Here is a 24,415-nt window from a genome sequence, read left to right on the forward strand (position 1 = left end):
CTGGCAAGGATAAGCCTTTCCACACACCCCAGTATTCCTTCTCCAGGTGATACAAATTCTCCTTTGCTCTGGGAGGCCCTTGAAAGCCTTATGCTGCAGGGTATTTGCTCTTTTCAAGTGTTGCTCCAAGTGCCGGACTTGGCCCTCCCACTCGCTGTGGCAGGACTCACCGTACTTCCTTCTGGCTGCCATGTTTGATCATGATGTCCATGTAGATGGACCAGATGTCCGTACGCTTGGGATAGCTGGTGAGGGTGCTCTCAAACAGGGCCTTAGCATGTTCTGGGTCCCCAAAGCGGAACTCGAGCTGTGCAAACTTTGAAATGACATCCACATCTAGAACAAGTAACGACACATTAAGGTATCATAGCAGCACTCTTCCCTATGAAAAAATACAGGTGAGCAGCAATTACACAGAACAGAGGCAGGCACAGGAAGAGCACCATCTCTACCCAGAGACAAAAGACAAAAGACCCTGCTAACTGTTAAGAGGTTTCGGACCAAAGTGGGATTGGGGGGTGGGGAGGTGGGGTAGGTGTCATGGTTCACTTCCCACCTCAGCTCTCTGCAGGAGAGAGAAGAAGTTTATTCTTACAATCAAACGGCACCTTGAAGGGACCAGACCCAGCCCCACAAACCTGGAACCAGAACAACTGAACTTTTATAGAGGGCCTGAAGACCCAATCATCCTCACTTTGGGCGCTTTGCTTTTGCCCGTCACAGCAAATTTTATTGCAGGAGAGTTTAGCATTGATACCAGGCTGAAATTTCCCCTCCCCTTACAGACAAGGGCAGTAGGTTCAGCTGGTTGCAGTTTTCCTTTCCTACAAACGCTGTCACAGAAAGACAGAGATATCAGAGAGCAGCCAATTTACCAGACCTGTCAACAGATAGACTGCATGACGGATGAGGAGGAGCGTGCTTACGTTCTTTAGCGGGCAAAGCCTTGAGAGCACGCTCCAGAAGTCTGTGTGTAGCCTCAGTTTGGCCTTGTTTCAGGAGGAAGGAGGCATACTTCAGCCACACAGATTTCTCCTGACGGAAACGCTTCAGCATTGTGTGGTACAGCTCTTCGGCTTGCTGGAATGGCAGAGAAGGAGGCCGGATTAGATCACACACATTCATGACAAAGCCTTGTAGCTCTAAGACATCCTTTGTCTCGCCTAAATATCCTCAAACGTTTGTGAGAGAAAAAAGTATCAGCAATTCCTTGCCTGCTGCCCAACATAACTCTTAGTCCCAGTTAGGGATAGGTTAGATCTAATGTCTGACAGCTGGCAGCTTACAAAGCCAGGATTGGTGGCTTACTGGCATGACTGGATGGGATACTTGCCTGGGACCTGCCTGCACTATACCTACCCTCTAATCAGGGCTCTTCATTCCAAATCTTTTCAAGAGCAAACATACAAAAGGAATCATACACGTTACAGAGAGATTCTCCAAGAGCGTAACTAGCGTAACAAGCCACGGCATGGGGGAGCACAAACGGACCCAGGCAGAAAATGAGTCCTCTTCCCCCCGCTTTCCCCAACGTCCTTTAGGCCTGTCCCAGAGCATTCAAGTCCATGCCCCTTGAAACACAAGACCAGGGGATACCTCACCTTGTACTTCTCAGAATTGGCATAGATGTCACACAGATGCTGGAAGACTTTCAGAGGCTCATTGTATTGAACAGCTCTCTCAAAGACCTTCATCAGTGTTTCCTCAGTGCCATACATGTTCTCCAGATTCAGCAGAGCTACCCAGACATTTAGTTTCTCCTGCTCTTCCCTTAAAGTAGATGCAAACAAGAACATTTAGCCTTTTACCAGCAGCCTTCATCAGGTTTTTGCACACCACCCTACAAATAACTCACTGACGGGACATACCCCTTCACCGAAGCACCACTCCTCCGATAAAGCACAACAGCTGTTTCACATCACAAGTTTTAATCACTATTGCTTGTAATTTAAAACCACAGGGATGATTCAAGAAAACACAACACATTTAATCACGCTGTGGAGATGCTTCAATACCCAAGGCCCTATGGAAAGGGCCACAGTAGTTTCACACTTTGTTTTGATCTAAGCAGGACATCACTGACAGCACTATGCCCTTCAAACCCTTCTGACTGCTCAGAGGTATGACTGTGTGCTCAGCGATACCCTGGGGAGTCAGTGCGCTCACAGGTGGCAGCAGGCCTGGTGTGGTGACTCAGGTTAGACCTTCACAAGGCCGGGGGCAACAGCAGCCATGTAGTCCCTTTGCGCTCACTGAAACAGTCCTTCCTGGTCTACACACGCACACACTGATGCATACACTCCCAATGCTCCTTTCCCATCACAACCCCCCCAGCATCACTTACTATTTGGGACAAGGAAAAAGTAAAATCCCATAATTACCTGAAGGAGATGGTTTTAAGCGCTCTCTCTGCCACAGCTCTGGCCTTCTCAATCTCAGTGGCCTGGAGGTGGAAGGCCATGTACTGCAGCCAGAGGATGGAGCTGTTGGGACTGCTCAGCACAAGGCGGTCAAAATCATCTGCTGTCTGGGGCTGTCGACTGGGGTCCATCAGGGCAGCCTCTATTTTGCAGAGCTCCTTCTCCATCTTCTCCTTCTCCAGCTCCTTTTCCTTCTTTGTTTGTTTCTTTGGCTGAAAGAACAAAGAGGACGACTGCTGAAAAGAAGGTACTTCACGTGCAAATAGACAGGCCCAGCTGTAGCAGAGCCAGATCCCAGTATGTCCACAGCGGGGCAGTTTCCATAAGACAAAACAGGGCCAATTACTGTAAGGAGGAGGAAAACAAACCCCCAGCCTGCCTCCACCCCCCCCCTCCTCACCAGAGTTCACACTTCTAAGAGCAGAGTTGCATGAAATCTGGTTTCCTGTAATGAAATACTTTGACGGACCAAAATACTTTGCTAGTCCTGCACCCCAACTGCACATTCACGTTTCACTCCTCACTCTCATTCCTTGCTCACTACCTTGCAAGCCAGTGCTCATCACCACCACCCACTCCATTAAAAAAAAAATTCAGGATACATGGGGAGAAGTGCTGCTAGACTAGGCACGTTGCTGGATCACCTGGGTGACTCAGGACGGAATTGGAATACAGGGTGGTATCGTTCTCTGCACCAGGGAGCTACATATTGGCATCCAGACCATCCAAGGCCCCCTTTACAGAGGTGAGTTATGGGGGCAGGGGAAAGACCAAAGAACATATATCCAAGTGTTTCATGAGCTTGCTTCCAATTTTGCTGGATTGCTCACACTGGAAAACTTCTCTAAAAATCTCAGCATAAAAGAATTATTTCATTTTGGTATTTTTCTAAATAAAGGGGCTTTTCTGTGAACAGGCTTTTCATCTCCAGGGTTTCCTTTAAATTAACAAAAGCATTCAGCAGCCAAAATAGGCCTGAAATCAAATAGAAAATTTTAGTTTCATTGAAAAAAAAAATTGTTTCATCCTAAATAATGATTTTTTTTTTGATGCCAACATGAGAAGCCCCATTCTTCCTGCAGCCAAGCTAGAATGGGGGCCTTCTCTCCCCTGCTTCAGAGATACCTGCTGATAACCCTACTACTCAAAATAGTTGAAGGAAAAAACCTATATTAGCTGGCAAAGATGGTCCCTTGGGTTAAAAGGCTTTGATATGTGGCAAATGTTGCCACACAGACACGAGTGCAAGTATCAAGACAACACATTAGAGCCCCCATGTGGTGTCTCCTATGCAGGCAGCGCTAGTACATAGTACCTTCGACTGCAGATCCTCCTCCTCCTCTTCGCTCTCTGAACTCTCCTTCCGACTCAGCACCGGTACATCCACTGCGTTCATGTCCTCATCCCAGGTAAAACCAGTGGAAACCTGCAGCCTGGGAGCCTCACTGCGTTTCTTTAGCTGCTTGAGGAAAGACAGGGGATGCCACAGGTTTTAATCGGAAAGTTTTGCACTGAGACTGGACACAGCTGCTGCCTCCTTGTGGCTTCTCTCTGGCTCATACTATTGACTTATGCTTGCAAACAGCCCACCAGCCAAAACATCTAACTCAGGTCAACCTTCCTGCACTTTAAAGCCAATGCTTCTCATGTCACTCATAGCTGACATGAAGACCAGTCTGCGTTGCTCCAATTTTGTCATCCAAGTCAAAATTGATATATCTCAATAGGGCTGGAAAGTTATTTCTTATACCATTTGTCCATGATCAGCAACCTCGGTACTCCTGACTAAATAGGAACATATTCTCCTCCACCCCCATGCGCATGTTCTCCACCAAACTTCTCACCTTAGATTTCTTTTTAGCTGTATCCTCCTCTCCCTGGTCATCCTCCTCCTCCTCCCGGCAAAATACCTCAACTCCACTGTCATTTTCATCTGCTGGGCAGATCTTCCTTTTCTTTGGCTTTGCCTCCTGCAATAAAGGGGAAACAAGCGCATGGTGGAAGGGAACCACTGGGATGAATCTTACCAACAATTCTAACTGCAAAGTAACAATCCTGACTGCAGAGAGAGAGAAGCACCCCAGCACAGCATCCTGCACTCTTCTCCCACGTAATGGGAACAACAGAGGACGAGCTATGCTCACCAACACACTGTCAAGACCAACAGGATGAGCCACTTGGGCAACACAACTGGGCTGTTAATTCAGTTAACTTTTACTCAAATGGAGCAGTTTTTAATCTTTGCTCATCTCCAATATGGCTTAATTCTCCCCTTCCCTCCCCACCCCCCCACTCTGCATAATTCCTCACTTCTTTCCCAGACTGATGCCAGTGGATCTTCCCAGTCCCTTGTGGTGTCTGGGCCAGCCAATCCCTGCGCAAGTCCTGTACAATCATATCCATACCTGCTCACTTTCAGAGTTCCCTCTTCTCCGTTTTGCCTTCAGCTTCTTGAACTCTTCTCTCTTCTCCTTGTCTTCTCCCTCTCTTCTCTCTTCCTCTGCATCATAGCGTGGTAGGCCTAGGGATTCAGGCAAGATGCATGGCATCCCAGTGTCCTCAGGCAGGAGAGAAAGCTCTACATGGTTTTCTTCTCTATTTACACTGTAGTGCATTGCCAGGAGCAAGGAATAGAGAAGAGGAGATTATAAAATATATATATATATGAATAAAACAACATTTACAATGGCTGCAAGCACCTGAACTTGTTCCAAAAATCTTCCTACCTTTTACTCTCCCTCTTTCCACCCCTTCCCCTCTCACCTTTCTGCTAATTCATGGCCCCTTTTCAAGAACTTGGGACCTACCCAAGAACCTTGGCAGTAAGCAGCTTTCCTTCAGGTAGGTATCTCTCATATAAGGAGTGTTTCTGTACAAAGTAAGGGGAAACGTTCTGGAACAGGATTCGACCCAGTAGAGAAGTGGACAGCCTGAGAAGAGGAGGAAAAAGAAAAGTAAGCTATCCGTGGCAAAACAAAGCAAAATAAAAAACAATCAGAACAAACGCACTTCTTTTCTCTGTGGCACAACAAATTCTACAGAGTGTGACATAATCATTTCTTAAATTTCACAAGCTTAAGAAAGCTAGCAATTAAATTTTGACTTCCAGGAGGAAATTCATTCTGCAACATCACGTTATACCAGTAGAGACTTCCCCAAATAGAATTCCAGAGTCACAAATCCAAAATAAGACAGTTCACCAAGACTCATCGTATCCCAGTGCAGCCTTCTAGTCTTCAGCTACTCACCCAAAGAATACACCTGATGGAGTAACTGATTTGACATAGCCCCTCACTAGTTGGCCTTTTTTAACATCCTTAATGCATGTTATTTCAGCATCTTCCACTTTGTTGCTGCTCTTCGGATTTAGCCTAAAAGAAAAGAGGAAGAAGGTAAAAAAAAAAAAAAAAAAAAAATCATTCATCGGAATAATCCATATTCTGCTCTGGATACCAAAAAAGAAATCAGCTAGCACTTTCTGGAAAACATCCTGCATCAGAGACACCCTTCACTTTATTCAGCCGTACTAAAAGACTATCTGCATCTTTGCCCAGCCATACATATGTACACAGCTTTAAAGAACACACATGCTGCCACAAACAAAACAGATCGGTCTGGTTTCCTTTGACACTGAGAAAGTGAGAGGGGAATGAAATGCTGTCTGAAATGGAGAAACACTGGCCTGCTTCTTTCTGCTTATTTCTAATATATCTCTTTCCACAGAATTTATAAAGGTGCGTTACACAGCGAAGACAAAGCAAGAGGCTTGGTTTTAACAGACGTTTAAGACTAAGTCCACTCTTCACTCCAAATTGTTAGAAATGCAGAATGAACATTAAAAGGAACTTGCTTATACTGCAGATGCAATGGAAGAACTTCTTCTTTATTCCCAAATTAAAAAGTTAAGCCAGGTCTAGAATGACGATAAAAGTGATGAAATCTGCACCCACTTCTTCAGCTCTACACTAAATGCCAGATAGCCCATGTTTGGGGTACACAAGAAAACCTTTATGCAGTAGGAACAAATTTCATGCCTTGCAAAATCTAGTCTGTGTCCTTTGAAAGCTTTGCATTGATCTGCCCAAACCAACAGGGTTTCAGGGCAGACCAGCTGTTCACTACTAGATTTTCACTGCTTTTTATTACTGGTTGTCCCGAGATTCACAGTCTGGAAGGAAGACACCTACCGGGACTGCCGGAGAGATAACTGGATTTTGCCATTCTCATTGCAAAGGATGTAACACCTGCATGGCAGAGTAAGGGAAGAGAACAGAAAGCTTTACCTGATTTTAAAAAAAGCTATAGGCAGAAAATAGACAATATTTTCACTAGCAGAATGAAGCTCTGGAGGAGAGAAACTGCTCTGTCTCTTGGACCACTTAGTGCCTAACACAAATCAGCACGACAGAAAGGTTCATGAAACCGGCCCAAGGGCTTTTTGAAACAAAGCTACTTGCTTTATTCTGTCTCTATCACTGGTACAAAGAACTTCAAGATCATTATAGCTGAATCACTTGGCTCGTTGCAACCACCAGCATTCCCAACAAGCCCATGTAGCAGGGAAACACAATTACTCGTACGTTACAGATGTGGTGTAAAGACACCTCATTTGCCAAATGGCCTTCAGAACCATGGCAAAGCTGGGATAACTGAGCTCCCTCAATCCTGTTCAGTAACTTAGCGATGAGAGTATCTTCTCCCAAAACAGAGTCCAAAAAGGCAGCTAAAGAGGGGCATCTTGATACATGGCATACGCTTCTACAAAGGCCTAGCATTAGTGGTTATAAGCCTCAGCCTCTTCTAAAGTACAGTTAAAAAAGCTGAGATTGAAATACGCCTGACGCAAGAAGCCAGCATCTCTTCTTTGCTAAAGACTGCCCCGTATGTGTCTGTTGCCATCTTACAGCAGAGAAAAGCCTGCCTATTTCTAAACCTCCCAATCTGAAGGAACAAGAAAAAAAAAGAATTACTGACCTGACAATCTTGCCAATTCTGAAGTCACCCAGAGGCTTCTCTGTGTATGTATCACTCAGGTGAAAGATACTGACTTTACCGGTCTTCCCACCAGGCAGTGTGATGGTCAAGCCAACATGTGGAGTCACCTTTGCTACCATGCCTACAGTGATGATGCCCTGCTCCAATGACTGGATTCCTGGGAAGAGCAAAGGTAGGAGGGTGTTTCATAATACTCCAAATGTGTACAACCAAGATAACGTGGCTAAGGAGTTAACAAGGCTGGTCTTGGTTCCCTAGTCTCGTATCAAACCCATCAACTTTTGGTGAGGTGCAGTCCGCGCACTGTCAGTTTACAGTAACACGTTTGCCTTGATACTGCAGACGTACTCCCAGGGCCCAGAAAAAGTGAAAAATGGTTTCTCTGCTATCTCACGTCTGAGATCAGAAGGAAACATTTTCCTAAGAGGTCAGAGAAGGGCTTCAGTCTGAGACTCATCTGAGAGTGATTCTATAGACTAAAGGTCTGATCCTTTCTCACCTTGCATGCTGCTACCTCATCTGGGTCAGGGACCCAGGTGTTAATTCTTCCCTACAGAGAGGTGCAGTTTGACTCTGGAGCATAACATCTTCACCTGGGGGATGAGTACAAGCCCACCTTTGAGAAGAGCATCATAGGCAGTGGGGTCCTGCTGTTAAGGCTCCACTATACCTGTGAGCGACAAGCAGAGGTTGGTTTCGGTGACATCTGTTCCGGTCACTGTAGCAGATAATGCCTGGCCATTTTTGAAGCTCTTTTCTGGATGCTTTAAAACCTGAAAGGAAAGACAGACTTCCACTTACTACCAGAAAAGGACCTCTGCAATTCCAGCTCTGACTGCTGTACTCTCCTATGAAGGAGCTTTACACTTTCAAAATGCAACTTTGATGCATAGATTTGACGAGGAGCTCAGTGTTGCTTCAAGGGCTCTGTTACCCTGGACTAAACTAACAACAGACACAGTACTTGCTTGACAGTGAGAGGCAGTGATGCCTAACGGGTAGAGCAATGGACATCCACGTGAATTCACATGGATGACTGAAAAGTGTCTGGGGCTGTTACTTGCAGCTTTGGGCATAGAAAATTTTTTGTGTAGCTTATCCGTAACAGCCTCTTACCTTGGTGTTGAGAGACAGCAGTAGATGAGGAACCCTTCCTCGAATGTCAGGGGTGACTTCTACCTCCAGCCAATTTTTGAGGGTGTTATACTGAAAAGATAACAAACAGCCAGAAAAGAGAGCATGAGACCTTGGGGGTGAGGTTAAAAAAAACAAAAAAAAACAAAACAAAAAAAAAAAAACCACCAACACCACCACCCTTCACCAGTGGATTCCTTGATTTTTAAAGCCAGAAAAGATCACTCTGGCCTGGGCTCTTGCACCATGCAAAAATGGTGATTTGACTTCTGCTGTGATTCACATCTAACTGTGCAGAGGGGTTCAGCAGCGTGTGTATTTTGTGTAGGTGGCATAGGCAGTTTCTCAAAGGTCTTTTTGCCAGAGTACAGGATGGAAAACATGAGCTGGCAACAAACAGCAGTTGGATCAGTCAGCGAGAATCCGTTAGTTCTACCCTCGCAGGTACAGAAAATGCTGTTTCTTTCTCCTGCTGGCCCCCATAAGACACAGCACTTTGCATGGGCCACTCTCACGACTAATGAGGAACATAGTAGCGTCAGTCTACCGGTTTGAGGTCAGACCCCCCTGAGGTCACCCTACTTGCTGCTTCCCCAGCACATCTCTTGAGAAGCCTCTGACCTTACCTTCTTAACAAAACAGGTCACTGTCTGCCCAACTTTGTATAGTCCAAGCTTCTTGAGGGCACTCTCTCCTTTAAGGTTCAGCATTGTTGTGACTTTCCCTTCAATTTCACTGTTTGCACACAAACAGAAAGGACATCAGTTACATAGTTTTGAGCCTAGTGATGAAAATAAGAGTTAGAAATCCAAGAGACTATGGTGAGCCAAAATTACTGTAACATGCAGCCCCATCCTCTCCCTTGCTGCATCCTTCTGCAGGAAATTAGTTCTTCCCAGCGCTCGAGAGCGTATCCTTCCAATATGAAGGAACGTAAGAGTCTAGGCTGGCAACACCTGACGCCAAAGGACATTCAAAGGAAATTATGCACTAGAAGAGCACCAGAAGCTTTAACACAGCTCCCAGCTCTGAGATGGGGTGAGAGTGGGAGTAATAGGCCTTGCCCCGCTGCATTCACAAAGAACTCCTTGTTCATGTCCAGCTCCTTCACAAACGAGAGGAACAAGGGAGGGAAGCCACATGGATACAAGGTCTGTGAATCGTCTGCAGAGAGCACAGAATCCAATACTTACCTTGGTCGAATGCTGAGCTCCGGGACGGACCGCGTGAAGTGTGGATGGGTGATGGGTAGGTACCTGAAAAACAGGAAAAGGATCAAACAATTTCTCATGACCTCCTCAGGCCCCAGTCACCTCTATTCCCTCTGCATGGGCAAAAAACAGGTGTTAAGCCCTCTTCCAAAACTACCAAAGCCTTCCAGTTCCAGCTCTTCCCAGTACTACTTTGGTGGCAACTTAGGTACCCGCAAGTTCTTTCCCAAATCTAGCCCCTGGAGACAAACCTGCTTGCAGATTTGCAGAGACATTACATTTAAGGCTCCCCTTGGGCCTTAATAAGAGTTTAGACATCTTTTTTTCTTGCAATTTATACCCAAGACAGATCCAGAAACACAGGTAAAAAGAATCAATTCATCAAAACCTTAATCCAGGATGGAATGTGGTAACGGATTCCCTCAGGAACTCCAGCACGGGTAGCTTTTCTGATGACAGAGGGAACAGTCTAGATGATCTGAATTAAGTAAGGGTCCCGTCCCTGGTGCTCTCCAAGAAGTGGTATTAGGTGCATGTTTTCCTACCTGTGAGTGTTCACATCTCTGCCTCCAATGACCCGGGCAGTCACCTTCTGTCCAGCTTTCAGCGTGTATGTTGGAAAAGAGTCTATAGGGACTTCATCCAGGATCCGGGACGCATGGATTGAACCAGTCAGCTTGTCATCAATAGCGACTGTGACATGGGTAGGTTTGACGGACTTAACAGTACCAGTAACAATATCCCCCAGAGAAAGCGAGTGTTTCACAGCAGTAAGCGTCTCTTCTAATGCTGTCTCAGACTCCTTCCGGACCCTTACAAAAACATTCTTCTTTGCTGGGTCTTGTACTGCTAACAAGACTCCGTGGTCATTCCCCTTCACTGTTTTTAAGGTCACAGAGACTGTCTGTCCCACCTTCAGTTTTTCTGAGTCAAAACGGAAGGTGTCATTGAAGTGAGAGGCTATGGGGATAGCAGCCAGCTGGCCTGTTTCCAAAGAGACGACAGCAAACTCTTCTGCTATGTGCTGCACAATGGCAGCGTGCTGGGAGTTCTCCATGAGCCGCTAGACAGAAACAGAGATAATGACTTTCCCCGCTGAGATTCTGATTCCCTTCACTCTGCTTCCCGCAGCTCTGAGGGATTAAACAGCCCCCCCTCAAAATTAATTAACCAGCTAGAGTTTGGTAGAAGGACAGAAGCACACAAGCTTAAAAATTGAACACGTACTTGCTTGGCTCTTTGTTTTAACAGCTCTTCTCGAAGGGAAACATATACCGTGGATGTGAGAGCATCCACGTGAAGAACCAATCCTTTTGCTTTCTCACCAGGAACAATACTTTTGTCTACAAATGAAAACAGAGAGATTATCTCCTGACAGAATGAAGAATTTCAACTAACTGAGCCAGTGGCACGTGACAGACTGGAAAAGCTGCCTGTGGTTCAGTTGAATTCCTAAAGGCTGCAGTGCTAAGACGACTGCTCTAGCGATTAAATAAAGCTGCTGGCTTGGGGAAATCCGTAATGATAATATAGTTGCAACTAGTATAACAAGTCTCCGACGGAAGGACAGATTCCTCCGACATTAATGGCAAGAGAAAAAAAAGGGGGGGGGGGGGGGAATCTTCCTTTATTCGGAAACAGGATCTGATACTTTTGTGGAAGGACTAAATTGATTTTGTAAGAGATACGACTCTTAAGACAGTGCAGACAAGAGACTAACTAAACACAGATTTAAGGTAACGTAATGTAGGTTTTGAATAAGATGATGCTAACATTTGTACAAAAAGGTCATCAGTCCATCTATTGCTGATGAAACAAAGAAGCTCTTCTGAACACAGAAGTGCTGGGATACTACTCCTTCGGAAGTTAACAGTATACATTGGCTTGATTCATTCACTATCTCATGTACTTTTCTGGTTCTGCTTTAACTTTTTAATAGTACTTTTCTGCTTTATTTTTTGAATTGCAAAGTACTGAAATTGCAGTTCTGTTTTACAGTTACATTGATTTAAAAGAAAAATTAACAGCAATTCCAGACAGAGCACGCTCCAAGAAACACACTTCCAGAGGAAGAAGAAAAAGGCAAGCTGGAGTTTGTACTAATACTTTGTCTATACATAGCATGCTTCATCTGAGGACCTCAAAGCACTAACTAAACCTCAAAAATGCCTGAGAGATGAGGTAGAATTAGGTCTGTTTTACAGATGGCGTAACAGAGGCACAGGTAGGCTTAAGCGGTACGTTCTGAATCATGCAAACGGACTGGCAACACATCAGGAAACTAAACTGCTCTCCAAGCCCATCCCTGCTCTGATCAGACTCATCCCATGTTGGGGATGAGCAGCAGAATTAATTTAAGTATAGAGGTTTGAAAAATATCAGAATGAAAACCAAAGCAGTCCAAGAAAAGACTCTCACCTCCCAAATGGTAACGAGTGGCTGTTACAGTCAAGCCTGTGACAGAGCTGCCACTGAACAGTGCTGAGCCATCCTCCTTCACATCCTGCACGACCAGCTGCAGCTCCTTCCCGGGCACCAATTCACAAAGGCTCCGGGCCGTGCTGGACTCCTCTAAATAAAGAGAGGAGAAAGGGTGGAGTTAATTTTACCTATGCTGTATCTTTGCAAAAGGAAGACAGTTTTCACGTTCCCTCAAGAGAGCATGAACTTATGTCCACCTTTTTATAAAGGAAAACAATCAGCTGTTTAGGCTCTTGACTCTGTAAAAATGCAAGGAGGTAAATTCTAAGAATAATCAAAGTAGAAACACTTCTGTAACATTAAGGATCTGATCATTGTTTACTTGCAGAGAACATTCTCCAGTCCCATAGAAACACTGGCACATGGCATCGCACGTAGGAAAAGGTAAAAGGGACTAACAGTAAAATCATGAGACAAACCTATCATTTCACAATTACAAGAACTAAAAAAGTTACGGAATATAAAAAGAACCCAAAAAGGCAGAGCTGGAATGTGATAAAAATAAATTGCAAGACCTCCAATATTCCTAACACTGGTAAAACAACACGTGAGGAAAAAAAAACTTTGCTGGAGGATTCCTTCAGGAAACATGTTACACCGGGAGGCGAATAATTTGCATAAGCTCATCCTTATATGAGTACTAGGTTCAGGTCCTCACAAGCACTTGAGTGCCAGCCTAATTATCCTTGCACTGAAGCTAGGAGAGACACTGATATAGGTTCTCCTAAAGCAGATCCCTGGCCAAGGCAGAGCAGCTGAAAAATCCCTCTGTGAAAATCAGGCATCCCATAACAAACAATTTGATGATTACAGCATGCACAAACGTGGATTTCTATACCATTAGACTAGTAGAAGCAGTCAAGAACATCTAATAAAAAACTTTGCCAGGGCTCTTCGCTGTCGAGTCAAGTTAAAAAGCACTGTTAAATGAAGGTAGCTATGATACTTTCAGATCACTAATAAGTTACCAGCAAATAAAGTAAGTGTAGGCATATTATATCATTCTTGCTGTCTAAGATTCCTTCATATTTTGATGGACAAAGCTAGCTCTATTTGCTTAAATGCAATAAGAGACACTACAGGCAGCATGTACAGGCAATAAAGGAAATTCTTCTGAAATTAAAGTCTTCCACTTTATTGTTCTAACACTCCAAGAGCATCGTTTGTTTCAAACAGATATACAATTTGTCACTGAAAAGAACGAGGGCTTTACCACCACAGCTGGTTAACTTGCCCAGCCTTGCTAGAGGCACTGCACATGTTTTCAATGTACTTGGGCGACTTTCAGTTATCTCCTACCCTTGCACCACTTGTGATTACAGAGCAGAAGTCACGTGACATCTACTCTGACTTTTATGTGCCTGTCACCCTAGTATCCAGACACCAGTGCTGCTTCTCCTAGATCAAGCAATTAGCATTGCCCGTTTCTAATACTTGGGTCTGAATGCAACAAGAGCCTCATGTATTGCTATTCACTCCCCTTCTCGGGCATTTGAGGCATTCAGGTCTGCGCAGTGGACAGCCTGCTCTGCTCCACTGCTGCTCTCTGGCAATTCGCTCGGGCACACAGAAATTGACTTCTTCCAGGCTTCCAAAAATTACTTTTCCATTGAAAATGAACAATCCAGGTAATCATACCTCTATTCACACATTACACAGGCCAAGCTGCAAAACCTCATATTCCTTATACACTTATACACTTAAGCTCTATGGAGTTTAACATCTGTTTACTGAACAGAGAAATTAGACCATGAAGTATTAAACCAAAAGTCATCCAGTGCTGGACTGAAAATAAACATACAGAGGCAATTCTTCATGGGGCACATAGTTAAAAGTGTGAAACTATTGCAACAACATGTCCTGGTTGCCTAAATTTTAGATCGATTCAAAAAGTATGCAGACAAACTCAGACCAAAAACAACTCACTGAAGGCTTTTAAATACAAAACCTGCCACCTCTGGCTCAGCAGGTCCCTGAGCTAGAAGTTGCTGGAGGCTGAGCAGGTACAAAAGGAAAGCATCATTAAACGCCTGGCCAATGCTGGAGACAAGCACTGATCCAAAGAGCACCCAATCTCACACTGGCCTTTCTTATTTTCACCTATACAGGTACTTGAAGAAATCCGTTTTTTTGTCTCATTCTATCTCCCTTCCTCTTTCAACATAATGACCTCACAGCTCATTTCACTCTTTACCTTCTTATTCTTAACCCCTAAGTTTCAACCTGTTCTCCCACTGAAATCAGTGCAAAAAGCCTAGCAAACTTCAGTGAGAACAGCAAAAGCTTTGGCTCGTTCCAGCAGTAATTCCAAAAAGCTTCCTTGTCAGTGCTAGAGGCTGCACAGCGCCAGACACTACACATCTTTCTTCTAATATGCTTCTCTCAGAAGCCATATCTTTGCTTGAACTGAGCTTTCTTTTGTTTAAAATAAAGTGATTTTGTTTTACTATTCCTCTAGAGCCACTTTCTGTGACCTGATCCCCTTTAGGGGAACACGTACAATCTTTACCTCTTCTTCTCAACAAGTTCCAGATTTCTTTCATCTCCTTGAAGTACTGGCTCAGCAGAGCAAAGCTCTCCACAGCAGAATTGCCAGAGCTGCACTCTGACACCTTCAGGTTCAGGAGCACACGCTGCTTCTCCTCATCGATGCTCATCACCTTTGCGATCACAGTCTGTCCCACCACGAAGTGGTCCTTGGTGTCTGTCACAAACTTGTCACTCATGCTCTGTGCAGACAAAACAACGGGGCAAAGGTTACTGAGCGCAGCTGCTAAACTGCAAAGCGCCTGCAGTGCTGTTCAGAAGGGTTTTAGAGTTAGACTTCATGAGAATGCATTAAAAAAAAAGATAGCCAAGACCAAGGAAAAGCTGTCAATTTAAATGAGTTAACGAAATCACATTAAATCCCTGCCTGAACCTTAAGCTCATCTGAATGAGGTCCTTTACCTCATTTTGGAAGAGAATTGCAACACAAACCTAACAGCTGCTTTTAATCTACTGGGGGATGCAGTGTGAATGCAGGATCTACAGCCCTTCCGTTCCCTCCAGCCCTGCTTAAAGCCATGTTTCAAGCTTGCCTGCTGAATACACACATGCTGCTTTTGAAGTCAAGTGAACGCATGACTTACCACTTTGGGCGCCAATCCTGTCAGGCCAAAAGGGAACTCCACAAACACTCCAAAAGGCATCACATTCCTCACATAACCAGTCAAAAGCATCCCAGGCTGGATTTCAGAGAAGCTTCTCACCACTTGCTCCTCCTGCACAGCAGAAATCACTGCAGACTTCCTGCTCAAGATCTGAACGCCCAATTAGGGAAAAAACAGGAAAAGAGGAATGAAAGGAGCCAAGCAAATCTCTTGGTGTTGCTAACCACCGAGCTGTAACAGTTTTTGCTGGTAACAAAGTACAGGAGCCCAAAAACCACACAATTTTAATTAACATCTTGATTTCTTTACACTAAATTTTTGCAACCAACATCTCAAACTGGTCAGCATTGAAGATGCATACTTTGCACTAGCTGAAATGTAAACTTCCTAACATTACCAAAAAGGTAGAACTGAAAAAAAAAAAAAAAAAAAACCACTGCAGGATTTTTGCTAAAGTTACGATCTTACTAACACCGATGCCCAGAAGCTGCTTGGAAAGGTCAGTCAATTCACAACCAAGTCTTGGTTCTGATGGGATTCTAGCAGCAGCTGAGCCTTACTTCCAGAATAAGCAGATTATAACAGCTCTTTGAAGCATCACTAGCTTGACAGGCAATTCCACTTCAACAAGCCAGCTAGCTTATCATTCTGTTTCTTGCAGATACCCTGGATTTCTTACAGGTATCTCCATTTTTTTTTTTTCCTTCATTCAAGTGGCTGAGATGCCAAAGGATACAATATGCTCTCCCTTGTCACTTAGACACATAACTCTGGGCAGGACATCTCCCTCTTGAAGGCAATGCCACAGGAGCTTGCAGTTAGCAACAAAGTCTGAGACGTACACTGTGGGGAGCGAGGCAATCACTTTGCCTTCATCTTCCAAGATGGAAACCTCTAGCCCATTCTCTTTCTTCTTCAAGACTTTCACATCAACCATCTAAAAAAAGAACGCACACAGTGATAAAAAATTCCAAGTGCCTTTGAAGTCACCTCTTTTGATGCACAGGGTACCAAATGCTGTGCTAGAGGGGCTCTGACTTCCCAGCTATTTTTGAGAAACAGTCTCACACCAGCAGAGCTGAGCTTCAAATGCCTGTCAACATTGATAACAAATCTCAGCTCCCAGAGAAATCAAGGGCTGGAAACATTGTCTCAGTTTTGAATTTCTATTTGAAAGATGACGGGAACCATTTAAAGAAAATTAGAATAGCCCCTTGCCTGCACCAGTAATATCTGCAGGGCGTTGGAAGCATTTTTCAATCCAAAGACAACAGTGAAGCATTTCAAAACAGTTCACTGAAGTTAGGTTTTTTCAAGAGAGGAAAAGCAGCTGCTTCTGGCTTAAGAAGATCAGCAGCATCCAGGAGAGGACTTCACCCAGCAGTAGGAGCACTAACTTTTACACCTCCCGAAAGACTGCCCCAGGACTTCTTTATCCTGACCTCCGATATGAGAGCAAATCCTTCTCATCTTTGACCAGTAGGCAAACACCACAATAAGAGATACACGTTTAATGCTATTTCTTGACCTCTAACAGCTTTTCCTGAAGTGAAGTTGTTCAAAGTGATAGCAAATCATTTCTCTGCAATAACGGGTTGGGAAGACAGCAAGAAAGGGAGCAGTCATGGAATTCAATACCTCTCCTATTGCATATTTCACTTGCTGGTTCTTCTTTGGAGTATGTTCACTTTTACCCTCAGGAACAGGCTTGCTTGTTAACTTGAAAGACAGCAGCAGTCTTTCCTGCTGAGGTTCACATTTTAAGACCATTACTTTGACAACCTGTGGTTAACAAAGGACAAAAGGAGGTTTAACTGGGCTCATCTTCCTCCTCAGTGTACTACCACCTATGAGACAGGGAAATAAATACACAATACGTTTTTTTGCTATACTACCTAAGTTAAAATCAGTGGCCTGCTATCGTTAAGATCCACCAGAGACAAACGTTCTCCTGATCTCACAGATGGAAAACACACGTATATTAAAAGACCTTCATTAGGTCGTGAAATGATTTTCTGACAAGTCTGTAGCAGAGTTGAGAATAAAATTCAGATTTCCAGACTTGCAGTCATAAGTCCTGATCAGAAAATTATCGTTCTCTTTAGCCAGCCAACAAACAGCAGGATTAAAGAGGAGAGAGCGCCAGAAAAACAGTGAATAGGGCTGAGCCTGCCCACAATACAGGTCGCAGCGTACCCGGTTGGGAATGCACGAGACTTGAAACAAAGAGGAAAACCAGAACACCACAGAGGCAGGAAGCCTCTCTCTCTTGATTCTTTAAGAGCTTTAATTTCCTTAAAAGAAGCTACAGCCCAGAACCCCAAACTTCTACTAAGATCTCTATAGTCCCTGTATCACACAGCATGGCACCTGCTGCACTCCAGAAGAGAGTCTAGGAACAAATTAAAAAACAGCTCTGTGAAGTACTCAAGAAGGACTTGTCTCCCACACAGCCTAATCTGTTTAAACGGACCACTGCTATTACCTAACGTAACGTGAAAGGACATGAACATCTCTTGGTGCAGTTGGTTCCTCTGGGGAAGTCCCATGCCAGAACCAACTGCACTGCAGCATTCTCTTTGGCTATTCATTTACCAGGCACAGCACTATGTACATTCATTACCTGGCCTTCATGAAAGACTTCCTCTGGACAAGATATGGGCTCTGAGCTCAGCTCATTCTTGGGTACCAGACCTTTGACATCATTGTAGAACTTCACAATGCAGCCAAACTCCCTTGCACACACCACAAAGCCATGCGTGATCAGACCCGGTTTTGCATCTTCATAATTAGAAAGGACTGGAAGCTTTGACTGGACAAGAGTTTTCTTCAGAGTAAGGATTAGCCTCCTTTCGGCAGGTCTGCACTCTAGCACCTAGAAGAATGGAGTAGGAAAAGGTTCAAAAAGCACATGTGCCATTGTCTGATCAATCCAGCTGCAATACAGTCAAAGTGAAAGAGTTCAGTTTAAAGCAGCTGAAGACCCTGTCTGGCAGCTCTCACCCGACACCTGACTTCATCTCCCATGTTGTACTTCTTCTCAGGCTGCTTCAGGATCATGTCAGCAAGATGCATGGAGGGCACAAGCCCTTTAATCCCATCAGTCACTTTCACCTGCATCCCAATGGGTTTCAGAGCTAATACTTTGCCCTAGAGCCCAAAAGAGGGAAAAGGATCAGTAAACTCAGCACGGAAAGCAAAGAGTGCACAGGTAAGAAACAGCTGACACACCTCACCACCTATTGCCACCAGACCTAACCACCCTCCAAAAAGCAAACTCTGCTCCACCCAACCAATCTGACCCATTAGCTTCTATGTTAAATGAGGCTGTTTTACTACCTCAGCTTTGAGCACAGGCTACTTCTGCAAAATTATTGACTCTGTCAGACTGCAATGTTTCCAGAGATATATCCAACACTCATACACGGGTCAGACACATAACTGAGGAACTGCTTCTATCCATCAGTTGATTGTGATGGTCCATACGAACACTTCTAGTTCACCAAGTACAAGGCGACTTTTAGAAAGGCTAAGTGAAAGAAGCTACAAATTTATTCAGGGCCTTAAACACATGACCGGATGTGGCTGAAATATGATTGCCTTAGAGGCATCGTGAAAAAAAACCTGCACAACATTTTGGGAAAGAAAAGTATCAGACTCCATTAAGCAAGTCCTGCAAAGAGAGGTTTTCCTCCTCGCTTTTGTATCACTAGTCTGGATCAGAAGTTGAAAACACGCATTAGGCAAAAGGAATGCGAATTAGCTAGATCACTTCTGCAAGCACAGCTGCTCCGCAGTACTGTGTCAACCCTTCAGGATCTCACCTTCACCACATCCCCAGTGTGGACATCTCGATATTGCAGAAACTGAGCTTCGATAATTTGACTAGGAAAGAGACACAGCAAGAAATGACCAGTCAACTTGAGGAAATCTGGGATAACAGAAACAATTTTTCCTTCTTTGCCTTGTCCTAAAATCTTCCAAAATCCCACCCCCGTTCACCTGTGCTGAACAAACTCTGAGGCTGTATTTTTCTCTAGCCAACCCATTCCCACCACTCTCCAGACATCAAGTTCAGACAGATTCACCAGGCTCCGTTCCAGGTGACAACTACAAAGTGATGGGCACCTGCCATAGGCCCACAAAAGGGGAACCCATCACCTGCACTGCTTAAAGCTGCATAGACAGAAACATAAGGAGGGAAACGCCCCGGGACTTGGAAGACCAAGATGTGACTCAACCGCAGGCTTCCAGAGTCATCTTGACAAAAGACATTTAGCCTCCCTGTGGCCCACCAGTTACACAGATGGTACCCCACCACTCCAGGGCTTTGGGAGGATACATGAGATGCTCAGACACCCTGATTTGAGACAAGACAGATACTCCAGTATCTGACAGAAACTCCAAACAGCAGGTTCCAGGTCAATAAAGCAATGCAGTATCTTCCACTCTCGACCAAGCCCTTCTAATCCTTCAACCAATTTCCTGGAAGTCTGTGAAACTTACTACTTCAAGGATAAAACACACATCTCATCCATCAGGCTGTAGTCAATTATTCGGCATTTGTGTTTGCATCCTGTCTTAAATGCTGCAGGCTTAAAGGACTTTCTGGTTTTTGAAAGGTGTTTCAGCTAGGAAAAAAAACAAAAGATGATTTAGTGCTTGGAAGGAGGAAGCACGGACTTGAAACTTTGGTTGAAGTGGCCGCATCTCACAAAACCTTTCCTCTAATATACAGTAGGTTGCACCAGTTCTTTCACAGTAACTCTCCTACGTTCCAAACCCGGACAAGGGGGAGCGTGACTTAGCAAACATCCTCCCCCTTGTCCTAATTTTGTTGCATTTTTCTCACAAAGGACATAAACAAAACAGGAAAATAAAACTTCCCCTTAAATTTCTTCCTCAAGAAGCTAAGAGAGCTACGGAGGAGTTCTCTCACTGCTCATTTGGTCCCTGGTACTTACCCGTGCAAATGCAAGGCTGCCATCATCAAGCTCGAAGATGGCACCAAACTGCTTGAAGAAGGCCTTCACCGTTGACTCCTCCACCACTGCCCCCATGCGATCGTTGGAGAGCTGGTTCGGGGATCCTCCAGGATGGAGGAAGGCCTGCCGCAGAGTAAGCCGCACCACCTTGGAGGTGGGGTGAATGGAGAGGATGCAAGCTTTCACCTGGTATGAGGAGAAGACAGAATGCTTGTTAAACACACACTTATAAACAGAAGCAGAGAAAGCCATATCACTCATATTTTCAGATGTTATCTTTGGTACCTGAACTCTTTGCCCATGTACAAGTACTTCCCAATATTGCTGCTAAGATATCATTTCAGTTCTAACAGCTTCAGAGAGCTGAGACCTTTGCTTTTATCCATTGTTCAAGCTGTACGGACTAATCTGGTACCAGCGTGTTGAGAGCATGATCGCTAAACTCATTTCCCATCCTTCACAAGTCTCTCTCACTTCCCACACAAGTCTTCCACTACCCCAAGAACAGCTGTGCTCTTCACAGCTTTAAAGCAGCCACCCCCAGAATTCAAATACAAGAGGCCATCATCAGTAAGATTCTACAGATGATTGCATTGAAAGAAAATTCTTCATCAAAATGCTGCTGGAGAAGATAAGAGATGCTCTAAGCAACATACCAGCTCCAACTGTGCTTCACCCTCTCCTTACCACTTGATTTGGAGAATAGTTCATGGATTTCTTTGGGTCCATGTGCATGAAATCCACAATGCCAGTGAAGGAGGACAGAAAGCTCAGAGTAATCCCCAGTGGGGCCACCTAGAAAGGGGAAATTATGCCAAGATGCCAAATAACATTTGCGCTTAGTTTCTCAGTTTCAGAAAACAACGGACACATTTCTATCAGTCAGAGAAATCAGTCTGTTCTCTGTGGTGCCCAGCAACAGGACAAGAGGCAATGGGCAGAAACTGAACCACAGGAAGTTCCACCTGAACCTGAGAAAAAACTTCTTCACTGTGAGGGTGACTGAGCATTGGAACAGGTTGCCCAGCGAGGTAGTGGAGTCTCCTTCCCTGGAGATATTCAAAACCCGTCTGGATGGGATCCTGGGAAATGTGCTCTAGGTGACCCTGCTTGAGCAGGGAGGTTGGACTAGATGATCTCCAGAGGTCCCTTCCAACCTAAACGATTCTGTGATTTCACAAAAAGTCACCCTCAGGGCTAAACAAGCAGCTCAAAAGAGAGAGGGAAACTGCTAACGATTCTGCTTTTTACCATTTTTACAAAGCAATGTAAAAAGAAGTCTTTTAGGTTTTTTTCTAATATTACGTTTACTCTGAAGTCTACTGCTAAACTGTTGAATACTTTCCTAGGCGATGGTCAGAGAAGTAGAAACTGGATTCTGTTCTGTTTCAAGGTTTGTCACCATCTCCAGGCCAAAACCCTTAGGCTCGCAACATCACAACCAGGGCAGAGATTTGATCTTAGGTGAATGCGATGGGAGCATCTAACTGAAAATTGTACTTGTTCTTCTAACGTAATTGAGCACAAACACAAAATTTTCCAGAGCATAAATTTCTATCCCCTTCTCACCCACAGTCCCACATTCAGCAACACTCAGAAAAACAGTGCTAACCTTCTGCACTCGAGCTTTTACCACCAGCCCTGGCAGTAAGTTAGAGAGCGTCCAGTTCTGTCGTTCTGTTGCAAGGGATGCAGCAACCTCTGACCGATCAATGGACAAACGGACAATTCTTCCCTCGTTCTTTACTTCCTCAATGACACAGTTCAGGTTCTGGCCAACCTTCAAGTCAAGCCCTACAAAGGCAAGACACACAGCATAAAACCTCCACCAGGAACACTCAGGCACTATCCCAAGCCTTTTCAGAGTTCCCCCTCTTCAAGGGTGAACACCTTTCCATCAAACGGAAGTCTACTGCAAGCAGAAATGGAAGGACTTGGAATGAGAACATGGTCTGTCAGAAAGCAGGGTGACATCTAGCTGCCTGTCCCACACCAGCCACAAAACCACTGCTTTCAGCAACTCACAAAGACTCTACTTTGACCCAATCTCACCGAGGTGTACTAGTACAACAGATATAAAAGGCTCTCTAATCATTGCCAATTTCCACCTCCACTTTTACCCCAGCAGCTTCTCTCTGATTACTTACCTTTCTTAACTAATTTGAGGTAATTTTGGGCTTTCTGGCGGGGCAGGAACGCGTTAGTCCCGCTGACTCCAATATCAATGAGGTAGCCATGGTCTTCCACACTAGACACTAGGCCAGAGAGCAGCTGTTGGGAGAAAAACATTGCAATTCAGTAATGTGCAGAAATGGCTAGGTCTGTGAAAAGCACAGATCTGACCACAGGTTTCCCATCCGAGTAGCCAGCAGTTTCAGGAGAACAGAGTACCGAGTTTTTCAGAGCAGTAGAAAGAACAATATATTCTTTCCTACTACAGAGTTCATCTGGTAGTGGGGTCTCAACTCTCCCCTTGTCCAGCCACGTACGTATGGAGTCCATAAACCAACAGGGAAAAAAACTGGGATGCTCAGGAATAGCAGGTGCTCTAATTGCATGCAACCATAAAGCTGGAAACACAAGAACTAAACAACTAAGCACCTCTACAAAGCAAGGTGTGCAAGGGACGCCTCCAAAGACTAGGGAGGCCGTGGCAGACGCAGAATACGTACCATGCCTGATGCTAGTGCTGAAGCGTTCAAACCCTTATTGACCTTTTTGGGGTTGATCGACAACTTGATGCTCTGACGTCCATCAGCACTTTTCTCAACACTGGTCACAATGCATCTGACCAATGTCCCTGGAGAATACATGTCCGAGAGAGAGTTCAAGTCCTGCCCAGCAAGATGATCAAGAAAGTAAGAAAACATAAATCTGACAATATTAAATAATTCAAGGAGATCATAGTTTGTTACTGAAGCAGCTTTTGAAATCAAAATCCCACAAAAAAGCTCTCTTTCTCTGTCAACAGTACAATAAAAGGCAAGAAATACCACAAACATCAGGCTTTCAGTATAGAGGCAGGGATGAAATTACATGATGTTAAGTCTGACAGGACATATTCCAAGGAATACTGTGGGGACTGGGGTCAGCAGCTTGTAGCTGAGGATCAAGGTGCAACTACAGAGCCAACAGTGACCCTCATCTCAGCTCCCTCTTCAGCAGGGAGGAACACCACCAACAAAAGATTAGTACCTTGCAGACCCCACATTCCACATGACCTTCTTTGCAAAATTTATGAAGCACTAACACTGGAGAGAGGGGCTAACACATTACTCCCTCCTCTTTTTTTCCAATAATCAACGTTGCCACGAAATCATAAAGGCTGCTTGGAAAAGCATGATCCAAAACAAGGTCAGTCTACAATAGCACTACCTAACAGCACATTTCATAGTACACCATACAATGAAATTTCAAGGGCTGCACTACTCTCAAAGCCCCACTGAGAAACCTTTGCATCCTCACATCTTCTTCCAAGCACTTCCTTAACTTTCTCCCTTCATTGCCCATAGCCAGGGATCAGTATTTAGCTACAGCAGCAAAGAGACAGCATGAGTTTCTTCATGTTCAACAGGCTGTCTACAAAGTTCATGGACCATTTAGCCAAGGGTAAGTCACCACAGGCAATCAAATTCAAGTCTGCTGTGAGACACCAGAAACCAGGTTCCTCAGCAATGCCTTCAGGTTGATTCTGAGATCTTGTTAATACTCCCCAGCTCCCTGGTACAAATCACAGCCCAGATCCAAGGTCTCACCTCCAAGAGTTCTCCTTCGGCCACCTGTTCACTCAGCATCTTGCTGTAGGCATCGCTGATCTGTGTCACCGGGACAAATCCAGAAAGTCCATTGGGCAAGCTGATGACTAATTCGAAGTCACTGACCTCTTTTATACAACCAAGAAGCAGCATCCCCTCACAGAGCCCCTGGAAAAGAGCAGCATTTGGTGGATATTTTGGCAAGTCAGTGATAACAGCGTGACAGATGCGCTTTCCTCTTGAATCACTCTCTATTTACAGGTTTAATGAGGAAGAACATGC

The 24,415-nt window shown here is 44.6% G+C and overlaps 1 protein-coding gene across 2 annotated transcripts in view; it reads right to left on the bottom strand.

The window, feature by feature from the left end:
- Positions 1–24,415, bottom strand: part of PDCD11 (programmed cell death 11) — a 30,909-nt gene that overhangs the window by 3,526 nt on the left and 2,968 nt on the right. Inside the window, exons 4-35 of one of the 2 annotated variants that reach the window (XM_068949754.1) lie at positions 24,134–24,301; positions 23,051–23,212; positions 22,526–22,649; positions 21,991–22,172; positions 21,066–21,173; positions 20,358–20,564; positions 19,900–20,024; positions 19,218–19,278; positions 18,397–18,543; positions 18,017–18,268; positions 17,032–17,175; positions 16,130–16,330; positions 15,373–15,543; positions 14,751–14,970; positions 12,179–12,331; positions 10,988–11,103; positions 10,306–10,823; positions 9,743–9,805; positions 9,176–9,284; positions 8,532–8,621; positions 8,086–8,188; positions 7,395–7,572; positions 6,608–6,664; positions 5,669–5,791; positions 5,228–5,350; positions 4,826–5,024; positions 4,265–4,390; positions 3,736–3,879; positions 2,382–2,632; positions 1,602–1,770; positions 927–1,080; positions 171–336 (exon numbers count right to left, since the gene is read on the bottom strand). In XM_068949754.1, the coding sequence (XP_068805855.1) occupies positions 171–336; positions 927–1,080; positions 1,602–1,770; positions 2,382–2,632; positions 3,736–3,879; positions 4,265–4,390; positions 4,826–5,024; positions 5,228–5,350; positions 5,669–5,791; positions 6,608–6,664; positions 7,395–7,572; positions 8,086–8,188; positions 8,532–8,621; positions 9,176–9,284; positions 9,743–9,805; positions 10,306–10,823; positions 10,988–11,103; positions 12,179–12,331; positions 14,751–14,970; positions 15,373–15,543; positions 16,130–16,330; positions 17,032–17,175; positions 18,017–18,268; positions 18,397–18,543; positions 19,218–19,278; positions 19,900–20,024; positions 20,358–20,564; positions 21,066–21,173; positions 21,991–22,172; positions 22,526–22,649; positions 23,051–23,212; positions 24,134–24,301 (5,114 nt within the window). Of the gene's footprint in view, positions 1–170; positions 337–926; positions 1,081–1,601; positions 1,771–2,381; positions 2,633–3,735; positions 3,883–4,264; positions 4,391–4,825; positions 5,025–5,227; positions 5,351–5,668; positions 5,792–6,607; positions 6,665–7,394; positions 7,573–8,085; positions 8,189–8,531; positions 8,622–9,175; positions 9,285–9,742; positions 9,806–10,305; positions 10,824–10,987; positions 11,104–12,178; positions 12,332–14,750; positions 14,971–15,372; positions 15,544–16,129; positions 16,331–17,031; positions 17,176–18,016; positions 18,269–18,396; positions 18,544–19,217; positions 19,279–19,899; positions 20,025–20,357; positions 20,565–21,065; positions 21,174–21,990; positions 22,173–22,525; positions 22,650–23,050; positions 23,213–24,133; positions 24,302–24,415 lie in introns of both variants that reach the window. The other variant, XM_068949753.1, reaches the window with a different exon arrangement.

The sequence above is a fragment of the Struthio camelus genome, chromosome 7 (genome assembly GCF_040807025.1).
Source record: "Struthio camelus isolate bStrCam1 chromosome 7, bStrCam1.hap1, whole genome shotgun sequence".
Taxonomy (NCBI): Eukaryota; Metazoa; Chordata; class Aves; order Struthioniformes; family Struthionidae; genus Struthio; species Struthio camelus.